Source organism: Chelonoidis abingdonii, chromosome 2 (genome assembly GCF_003597395.2).
Source record: "Chelonoidis abingdonii isolate Lonesome George chromosome 2, CheloAbing_2.0, whole genome shotgun sequence".
In the NCBI taxonomy this organism is placed as follows: domain Eukaryota; kingdom Metazoa; phylum Chordata; order Testudines; family Testudinidae; genus Chelonoidis; species Chelonoidis abingdonii.
Genome location: NC_133770.1, coordinates 17,215,969 through 17,227,026, shown reverse-complemented (window position 1 = coordinate 17,227,026; position 11,058 = coordinate 17,215,969). Strand labels below are relative to the sequence as shown.

General features: G+C 41.2%; 1 protein-coding gene across 8 annotated transcripts in view; it reads left to right on the top strand.

Annotated features, from left to right (window-relative positions):
* PRKAG2 (protein kinase AMP-activated non-catalytic subunit gamma 2) overlaps positions 1-11,058 on the top strand; it is a 403,677-nt gene that overhangs the window by 350,783 nt on the left and 41,836 nt on the right. For all 8 annotated transcript variants that reach the window (XR_012655174.1, XR_012655175.1, XM_075062183.1 and 5 more), the window contains 2 exons: positions 7,253-7,334; positions 9,923-9,981. Coding sequence is in view for 6 of the 8 variants with exons in the window: in XM_075062183.1 (XP_074918284.1) it covers positions 7,253-7,334; positions 9,923-9,981 (141 nt within the window). In the remaining 2 variants the exon portion in view is untranslated. The remainder of the gene's footprint in view (positions 1-7,252; positions 7,335-9,922; positions 9,982-11,058) is intronic.

The following is an 11,058-nucleotide window of genomic DNA, read 5'->3' as shown; positions in this document are numbered from 1 at the left end:
AGAAGGATCAAAAAAAAAAAAAAAAAAAGGCAAATTGTTACAAGGAGGAGGGAGGGAAAAAAATTTCTTGTTAACCTCTGAGGATAGGATCAGAAGCAATAGGGTTAAATTGCAGGAAGGGCAGTTTAGGTTGTACGTTAGGAAAAACTGGAGTTCTTTTTTAAGAGCAGGTTAGACAAACACCTGTCAGGGATGGTCTAGATAATACTTAGTCCAGCCATGAGTGTTGACTAGATGGCCTCTCAATACCCTCTCCAGTCTATGATTCTGTGACATTGGAGAGCCCTGGGGAGGGCCTGGGGAGGGGGGGGAAGTGCTCCTCCATCTATTCTCCTATTTCTGCATCTCTTCTCCTCCAGCCCCAATACTATTGCCCTTTTTCCCCCGGACTCACCCCTATGGCCAGCCCTCCAATGATACCACTACAGAGGGCTGCGTACTAGTAAAGGAGAGCAATTTGTTCCAGTGCTTTGCTACCCTTATAATTAAGAAGTTTTTCCTAATGTCTAATCTAAATCTCCCTTGCTGCAATTTAAGCCAATGACTTTTTGTCCTGTCCTCAGTGGACATAGAGAGCAATTTATCACCTTCCTCTTTATAACAACTTTTTATGTACTTGAAGACTGTTTTATTATGTTCCCCCATAGTCTTTTCCTCTCTGGACTAAACAAACCTAACTTTCTCACTCTTTCCTCATAGCTAAGGCCCTACCAAATTCACAGTCCATTTTGGTCAACTTCACTGTCATAGGATTTAAAATATCATAAATTTCATGATTTCAGTTAATTAAATCTGAAATTTCAGGGTATTGTAACAGTTGGGGTCCTGACCCAAAATGGAGTAGTGTGGGGTTACAGAGTTATTGTAGGGGGATTGCGATATTCCCACCCTTACTTGTATTCTGCTGCTGGCGGTGGCGCTGCCTTCAGAACTGGGTGGCTGGAGAGTGGTGGGTGCTAGCCAGGAGTCCAGCTCAGAAGGCAGTGCCACCGCCAGCAACAGCGCAGAAGTAAGGGTGGCATGGTATGGTACTACCACCCTTACTTCTGTGTTGCTGCTGGCAGGGTGCTGCCTTCGGAAGTAAGTACCTGGCCAGCAGCTGCTGCTCTCCAACCACCTATCTCTGTAGGCAATGCAGAAGTAAGGCTGTCAATACCACAACCCCACCTACAGTAACCTTGCCGGAAAAAAAAACACCCCACACACCCAGTGACTTCCATTTGGGTTGAGAGCCAGCGTTTCTCAAACTGGGGATCCTCTCTGTGAAATCCCTATAGTATAGGGTAAAAGTACACAAAAGACCACATGTCACCAGGGAGACCAGATTTCACGGTCCGTGATGCATTTTTCTCGGCTGTAAATTTGGTAGGGCCCTACTCACAAGTCATTTTCTAGACCTTTAATCATATTTGTTACTTTCCTCTGGACTTCCTCCAATTTGTCAACATCATCTTTCCTGAAATGTGGTGCCCAGAACTGGACACAGTACTCCAGATGAGGACTAATCAGCACAGAGTAGAGTGGAAGAAGTACTTCTCAAATCTTGTTTACAGTACTCCTAATACACCCTAAAACAGCAGTTCTCAAACTCTGGGTTGTGACCCCAAAGTGGGTTGTGACCCCATTTTAATGGGGTTGCCAGGGCTGGCTTAGACTTGCTGAGGCTCGGGGCCAAAGTCAAAACCCAAGCTCCACCGTGTGGGGCTGAAGCCCAAGCTCCAACCTGAGCCTCTGGGTACAGGTCCCCTGCCTGGGGCTGAAGCCCTTGGGGCTTAGGCGGGGCTTAGACAGGCTCATGCTTTGTTCCCACCTCGTGGGGTGGTGTAGTAAATATTGTTAGAAGGGAGTCACAGTGCAATGAAGTTTGAGAACCACTGCCCTAGAATGGTGTTCGGGGTATGTATTTATTTTGCAGTAGTATTACATTGTTGACTTCTGTTTACTTTTGTGATGCATTATAACCCCCAGATCCTTTTCAGGAGTACTCCTTCCTAGGCAGTCATTTCCCATTTTGTATTTGTGCAATATATTATTCCTTCCTAAGTGGTGTACTTTGCATTTGTCATTATTGAATTTCTTGATGTTTGTTTCAGACCATTTCTCCGGGTTGTCAAGATCATTTTGAATTCTAATCCTGTCCTTGAAAATGCTTACAACCCCTTCCGGTTTGGTATCATCCACAAACTTTAAGTATACTTTCTGTTCTTTATCTAAATAATTTATGAAGATATTGAACAGAACCAGACCTAGACCAGATCCCTGTGGGACCCCACTTGAGATGCCCTTCTACGTTGACTGTGAACCATTGATAACTGCTGTCTGAGTATGGTATACCAAAAAGGTGATTGTGCACTTTGTTGTCAATTCATCTAGGCTATACAGCTATAGTTCACTTATGAGGTCATGTGAGACAGCATCAAAAGCCTTACTAAAGTAGAGATTTATCATATTTGCTTCCCCTGCATCCAGAAGGCTTGTTACTCTGTTACCATCTTTCTTAATCTAAACTTAAGGTTATTAACAAAGCACAACAGTAAAAATTGAAAAAACTCACTTTCTGCTATGCTACAAGCAAAGCGGAGAAGAAAATGTGGGCACAACAGCCAGGCGAGGGCTCAGAAATTTAAAGGGCATTGGCGACAAATTCTTATCCTCCATTCTTCCTCTCCTCTCCCCCTCCCCCCACTGCCCTTTTACCCTTTGGCATTGTAAACATTAAAAGTTTTCCTTTGTTTATTATTTTGCAGAGAGACTCAGTGAGTCCTCTCGCAACTGTAAGTGCAGATTAATGGGCGCGAACTAGTTTCTTCCTCTGCCTTAGTATTTAAATCAGAGGCACCAATTCTGCTGAGGAGAATTTCCAAAATACTTTCAAAGGAATATGGATATAAGTTTGAATAACTTCATGTAATATATATGGGTTTAAATTTCAATTAATTATAGTGCTCTATTCCAGTTCTACAAGTTGGTTTACTTGTCTCCAGTGGTGTAAAATAGCATTTTTTGTGATCCCAACACTGTAGATTTTTGCTGCTGCAAAAATTTGTTGGAGAACTCTGATCTGTTAATTTCTCTGCTTCATAAACATTTTCTTTACCATTGACCCATGTTTTTTTCCCCACACTGGAGTGAGCCATTTACTTACATTTCTTGGTAGAACCATTCACTTAGCATGCTGTCACTTATGGAGGGGGTGGGGTGTTTTTTTTAATTAAAAAAAAAAAAGTATGTACATGGTTATTTAAGGCTAGATTTTGCCTGGCCTTTGATGTAGGTGCCCCTTACTCACTACTTTTCTGCCATGCATGTGAACCAGATGGAATAATAGCCCCACCACTCTTCAGCAGTACAGAATGCTCAATACCCCAGAGGATGGGAAAGAGCAAATATATATATCTGTTGTACCAGCCAGGCAGTTTGCACCTTATAGTGGTGTAGTAGCATATGCACAGCCTCTGCATGCCCTGGAGTTCTGAGAGGCATTATCCCATGGGGTTATACAGCTGTGTGCAGCCTTTTGCTATGGTCTGGATTGAAAGACACAATTTAACCCATTAAAGTTATTGATGCTTTACTAAACTTATCTTAAACGTTTTTTGCCCAACTTTTGCTCAAGATCTTGAAATTAAATTTTTGAATGTGGTCACTACACTAAGTACAGTACTTACAAATCATTATGGTGACTGGTATTATATAAACAAAACCACCTTTAAGGATCAACAGAATATGGAGAAGGCGAGGGAACTTCTGGATAATTGATGACAGGATCCATTTAGTTAGTCATTCTCTTTAGCCTTCATTAAATATGGGCCAGGTTGGTAGTGGACCAAAATAAGTCATTTTAGAAAGTTGGATTTTGCTAACAGTTACTGCACATGAATAACTAGGATACCATTGTTCTCGCCCTATACTAATAATAAGAACTAACTTTGGTGTCTGTTGGTAACTTTTGATGGTGATCAGAGTTTCAAATGAGCTTATCTGTTTGCAGTTGGTTCTATGTTGGTAGGAATATCACAAACCTCTATAATTAGCATAAATTGGCACCTGTATGACTGTTTCTGCAGAGGCCGTTGATTATATGAGCATAAACATAGGTTTGAACAATGTAGGAGCTTGCAGTCCTGCTGCTTGAACTTTTATCTGGTCAGCAAACAAACGTATCACTCAGTGCGCTTCATGTCAGACAGTCTTCACAGGGGGTCATTCCCCATCTTCATAGCAATTGGGGCAGACCAGATCTTTGGTCTGAGCCTAGGTTTAAGATCACTCTCAAGAAGAAGTCACCAGAATTTTCTGCCTCTAAGTGGCACACAAGACAGATTCCAGGTCTCCTTTGGAGCAGAGCTTGCAGAGAAAGCAGGAAAGTGTTTTGTTTTTGTTTAATTGGAGCCTCCTTAGACTCAGGGAAAGGTAAGATCTCTCCAACCTCCCAAAGCAGCCCTCAGGAAGAAATTCCCACTCCTGGCCAGTACATAGGCAAGATCCATGTTGAGATGATTGAGAAGGCCACAAAGCATTCCCCCTTTTCACCTGCAAGGCTTTGACTGCCATGAAAGGTGCCAACTCCTGTGACTTCTTGGAGTCACCAGTGAGTCACTTTTCTCTGGTGGCTCTGGCTCATTCCTCATTCAGTGAAGCTGACCCCCTTAGCCTGAACCCAGCATCAGGAAGCATTGGGTAAAATGAGTCAGATTCCCTTCCCTGGGTGATGGGCCCATCTCCTCTCCCCTTCCAGCCCCTGGGGTCCCACAGGAGGTCATAATTTATCTATTTTCTTTAGGGAAACTTGTCTGCAGATGGTCCTTTCAATCTCCCTGGTAAATCACTCTTGCCCCTCACGGGGGGTTTGGCCCAGTACTGGTGAAGGATATTGCTCAAATCATCTCTTAAAAGAGCAATATAAAGTCTTAAAATCTATTGAGAGAGTCTCCCCTCTAGATCCTCTAAAAGTGCAGGAGACCTCTCTAAAGCTGAGGTGGTCTGCGATGCTATTACAGGGTCTTCCATCCACACTGTCTTAAACACTGTAGAGTCAACATCCTCAACCCCAATGATGCAGGTTTGGTAGAGAAGGGCCTTAAGGAACAGGAGGCCCCAGTAGTCCTTAATTTCCATTTCAGTATTACAGTAAAAGCTGTGGTGTTCGGCACTTTACTAACTGGAAAGCTCTAGAAACCAGCATTTCTGATATTCATTAAAAGTCCAGTTGGCGTGGGGTCGGCAGGCTCCCTGCCCGGCTCCATGTTGCTCCCCAGAAGTGGTGACATGTCCCTGCTACTCCTAGGCTGCGAAACAGCCACAGGGGCTCCATGTGTTGCCCTGCCCTGAGCACTGGCTCTGCAGCTCCCATTGATCGGGAACTGTGGCCAATGGCAGCTGCATGGGCGGCCCCTGCGGGCAGGGGCAGCACACAGAGCTGCCTGGCCACACCTCTGCCTTGGAGCAGCAAGGACATGTTGCCACTTTCAGGAAGTCGCCTGAGGTGAGCGCCACCTAGATCCGGCACCACAAAACCCCTCCCGTGCCTCAACTCCCTGCCCTGAGCCTCTCCCGCATCCCAACTCCCTCCCAGAGCCCACACTCCGTCCCATGCCCCAGCCCAGAGCCCTCACCCAAATTCCCTCCCTCTTAGTTAACTGGAATTTTTGACTTACCTGCACTCCCCATTTATCCAACATGCCAGATAACAAAGCTTTTACTGAACATGGTTGAATTGTCCCTCCCTGGTGATGGTGGGGATGGCTTATTGCTTTCTGCATTGCACTGCATGGAAGGGATTGAGAAAATGAAAAATTCTGCCTTACCTATGAACATTCATTCTAGGACTCCATGTCAGATAATTTGGCCCATATAGGGATTGCATAGGGTTGTTCTGTCTGACTATTGCTCACTTGTTAAGTGGTTTGAAGGGGAAGGAGGGTATTCCTCCAGGAAGCCCCAATATTTCACGTCAAGACTCTGCTGCAAATGATTTGAGTTGAATAGCACTCTTGTATAGTTAGTATTTTTCAGCCTTGGAAGCTGTCCCCTCAGGAATAACTCTTCAGGAGATGATCCTAAACCGAGACTCGGAACAAAGATCTAGTCTGCCTCCAGAGAATGCCCCACTTTGAGGACTCTGACATGTAGAGTCCTTGAATGAAAATTCACAGATAAGACAGAATTTTCCCTTTGTCCGGCTTCATGTGTCTGTACCTGAGTTGATTTCTCTGCTCTGTGTTCTCCACAAGGACTTTTTTTACACCTTCTAATACTCATCAAATTCTGTCCTTCTGATTTTTGTTGGCCCTTCTCTGAAGGGATGACCATTTCTTGCCCTCAAAGAATGCTTCTGTTGAGGAGGGAGGAATTTCTCATCTGTTGTCTTTATCAGATAATACTCATGAAGGATTTTGGCTAACATTCAATAACTTTTTTTTTTTAAAATGCAACCATCTGATGCATGTAATTCATGTTCACAGATTTCACAGGATTATTTTTATTTTAAAGACGGCATTTATAACCTGTGACTTTGAAACAGAAATAAGAAAATTATTTTAAGTAGGAGGGAGAATGTGTGCTCCATGATTATCTTGCAGCAAAACTCACTAACTTGTTGGGCAACTTAATCAGATGAAGCTGAGTGGGGTGTGTTTGGTTTTTTTTTTTGGTTTTTTTTTTGTTTGTTTTTTTTAAAGAAACATATAATCATTCAAGAGCTCAAAAACTGATAGGAACAGGAGTGGAAATAAGACTTCTGTTCCGTTTCTGCCTTTCACATGCAAATATTGCTACTAAGAAAGTTCAACTAACTATTTTTCAGGTGACTCAGTGTAGTCTTTCTAAAAACATTACAATCTCTGTCAAACTATATTCTTGGTAGTCTGAAAGCTCTTACATTATCACAGATGTGGGTTGTGTTTCGTTTTGTTTTTTTTTTAAAGTCCAGTCTATGTGTGTGTCACCTTAAGTGCGTGACATAAAACTGATGAAAGAAGCAAATTTAAGGTCAGGTATGGACATATACAAATAATTTGGTACAGCTGGAAAAGTATCAGACTGTCATGTAAAAGACACAACAGCAGAATATAAAAATCTCGTTTTTAGTCAGCATTTAACTATTTGTGTTTAAAAATAAATTTGTTTTTAAACTATCCACTGGTTAACTGCATTCTTACTAGTAATTCTACATATACTACCTTGTTGTTTTCTTCTAATATGATGGTGTAATGTCAATAAAGTTTTGTTTGGTTGCTTTTTCTTCTGGCAGGTAAAGAAGGCTTTCTTTGCCTTGGTGGCAAATGGTGTTCGAGCAGCTCCGCTGTGGGAGAGTAAAAAACAGAGTTTTGTAGGTAAGGAGAGCTGGTGTTTTTCAGCAGGGAGTTAATGTGGGATTGTGGTAGAAAAGGAGCCAACGCTAGCTATGTTGTGTTGTATATCCTGGGAATGCATCTGGTGGTGAGTTTTCTTACTCCTCCAGCAAAGGATGAAGTGTTGCTATTTCCTGTGATTTTATCATGAATCTCTCAAAACGTGGTGATTTTTTTCCGTAGAGCTTCAGCTGCTGAACTCAGGTAGCTACATGAGAATCTCCATTTTCATTTAAAAATAAAAGTAATGTTCCAGATCACATGGGTTGGAGACTAGAACTTGAAGACATGAACTACAAGGGCTCAAAAAACGTAACACACAGTCTTTGAAATTTCATGATTTTGATGGGCCTGACTCATGACCTTGTTAGAGCACTTGGGTTTTTAAATTCTAGGTAAGCCTGACCAGTGAGATGTGAGGCCCCAACTGGTTGGTTGCTTTATCTTATGTTTACCATTCCAGGGGTTGGGACTTGGAGGGTGTAGCATGAGACCTCAAAGCCAGAATACTGAGGCAGGGACTTTCAGTGGTACCTAAGGGAGTTAGGAACCCAACTGCCAACCAACTTCAGTGGAAATTGGACACCTAATTCCCTTAAGCTCTTCTGAAAATGCCAGCCTAAAATCTAGCTGGTTTTCAGGGCATCTTTCAAATACCTTTCATTTTACGTTTTAAATATATAAATATTCTCAGCAAAAAATAGCCTTTAAAAATCTTACTTGTCCGTTATTGTAAATCATCTCAAGAGATGTAGCCTGGGTAGTAATGTTAGTTGTCCATTCTGAAGGAGTAGTGTTTCGCTGTTTTAGGATTCTCTTTTCCAGTCTTAACTAATATACATAAAGGCTGACTAGCCCAATGAAAATGTTCTTCAAATTGGAAGTATTGTTTACTATACATACAGCTGGACCAGCCATAAAGTCTACCATCTTACCTACTTATCTACTTACCTTCTTCACTGTCATCACTTTCCAATACGCTTGTGTGACTGCACAGTAACATGGTGGTAATCTCCTCAAAGGCTTTGATGTACGTAGAAAAAAAAAAGTAGTGTCAAGCCCAACTACTTATTTTGCTTCAAAGTCTACTATAGATAAAGTAAAACTCCCAAATTTGTGTATTACAGGTAACGTGTAAAGAAACAAACTGAAATTATGTTCTTGCGTTGCTTTGTGGTGAGTAAAGAGAGCCTGAAAGGTCTCTTTACCTCATAAAAAGACACAATCCATTTTTTCCCTTTAAATTTATTTCACTGTCTTATTTTAATATCCTAGTAAGCTGTTCAGAATACATATATATCTCAAACTGTGTTCTGTATGGATTGCAAAGCAAAAAAGCATTAAACACAGAACTACTGTGGAATGCTATAACTTAAGTTCATCCAGAGAGGGCTAGAAATGCATTTGTCTCCTTATATTGCTATTTGGAAGCCATAGCAGCTTTCTTTAACACTTCTCTAATTTTGGAATATAGCATTATGTCAATATCACATTTGAAAAACAGGATCATAGTGACAGTTATAAATACCTTCTGTGTAACCTGACATGTAGATTGAGAGGTTCATGGAAATAAATTATAAAGATACTTTATAAAGAACTTAATATTTCAAAGCCATGGGAAGCACTAGTAATTTTATGAAGGACTGTGTGCCGTGATCAATGCTGAATTTTGATTTTGGCTCATCTGAGATTTCTGGTCAATTAAAGTTGACCTCTAGAAATTGACATTTTCCCCCTGAATACTTGTTCATATGTCTTTCAGAAGTTCAGCTATAGGCGTAGTAATCAGTTAGGTGGAATGATATTTGCTCAGTTTGTAGGACTTCAGTAAAATAAAAAACATTTTTTTTGATAACTTGGTATTACTGACGGATATTGCATTATTCTATATACCTAAGGATATGATGAACTGTCACTTCATCTTTTAAATTATAACTGAATATCTTTCCAGAAAATATGCTATAGTTCAAACAGAAGTTGTGATCTTCCTGCAGCAATTATTGAGTGATGTTGTTGTTTGGCCTGTGTTATACAGGAAGTCAGATTGGCTGACCATAATCTCTTCTGGTCTTAATATCTATGAATCTGCCTACTGCTTGTATTTTCTCTTTTGTGAGTCAAACATTCACTTAAAGACTAGTGGTGGACCTGAGTCCCAAACTGCATAACTGGATTTTGAAACCCTTTATCCCCCTCCCCTCCAACCCCTATCCAAAAACAATGCAGGCTGGGGGAGGCAATCCTAGTTCAGGGTTTTGTTTGACTAAAACCGTTAGAGAAAAGGGCCAGCTGCAATATCCAGATCCAGAGGTTTGGTTCCAACTTCTACCAGTACAGAGTCTGTTCTTTCTGTTATAGTCTATTGTATCAGTGCTAACTTGGAGAATTTAATATGCACACTTTTGAAATGATTGGCCACTTATAAAACTCTTAAAGTGTTGTGTTCAGTTAGTCCCCAATGTGAACTACACCAGTTTAGAAGTAAATATTTAAAAAAACACAAAAACGTACTTGAGATCATTTTATGATGCCTTTTCTAAATGCTGTTATATTTTTTCCACTTGTTACAGGAATGTTAACAATTACAGATTTCATTAATATACTGCATAGATACTATAAGTCTCCAATGGTAAGTACCATATCAGGCTTTAATTGTATTATTAACAACCATAGCATGCATAAATGCAAATCAAAAGCCTTGAAAATTGATTAATGTTTGTACAGCCTTTAGAAACTTAACTTGCTATAGAAATGCTTTATTGTGCTTTTGAGAGGAAAGGATGGCTTTGTGGTCAAAGCACTGGACTGGGACTCTGGATAAATTTCCAGCTCTGCTACAGGCTTGCTGTGATCTTGGGCAAATTGCTTAGCCCCTCTCTGCCTCAGTTTCTCATCTGTAAAGGTGGGTAACATTTCTTTCCAATTTGTCTTTTCTAGTTATACTCTTCGCGGCATGGACTATCCTGTGTTATGTGTCTATGGTGCCTGCCACAGTGGGGCCATCATCTTGGCTGGATCTAGATACAGAATCTTGGTTGGTTATGATGTTTAGGCACTATTCTACTACTAAGACATTTTTTTCTTTTCTTTTTTATTTTTGGCATAAAAGGTCTAATTAAACTTCAGTGTAAAATAGTGATTGTACGTAAAAGTGATTTAGTGTGAAAAGTACTTAGAAAAAATATTTGACCATAGTTGTTTAGGGTTTTATTGTACATTTGATTCAAAATATGTGATTTGCACATGTTGAATCACATATAACATTATTCAGGTGGATCAAAAAAAGGAGATTGGGGGGAGTGATGAGTTATATAGATCACACAGTGGTGAGGAAGGTGCCTGAGAGGCTCTGTGTTCAGGGCTAGCCCTGTCTCTCCAGCTCTGACAATCATGTCATGTAGGAGGAGGGCATTAAAGAAGAGGAAGCTGCTGTTAGCTAGGGGGAGAGGTCACCCTGAGCAGGAAACAGCTGTAGCAACTCCTGAAGCCATAGGTGGAATCCCCATCTAGGAGATCTCCTCCCCCAACCCTCTGGGGAGTGCAGTGAACTGCCTGGGTAAGCCTGACAGAGTGAGCCCAAATCAGCTACCCAGCCAGAAGAACTAGAAAACTGCTACTCAATTAGCCCTGCAGTAAAGAAGTATAGCTGGCCTTTTTCCCTTTGAGTTGACTCTGGGAAGAAGTTACTCTTGGGTGCATTGAAACA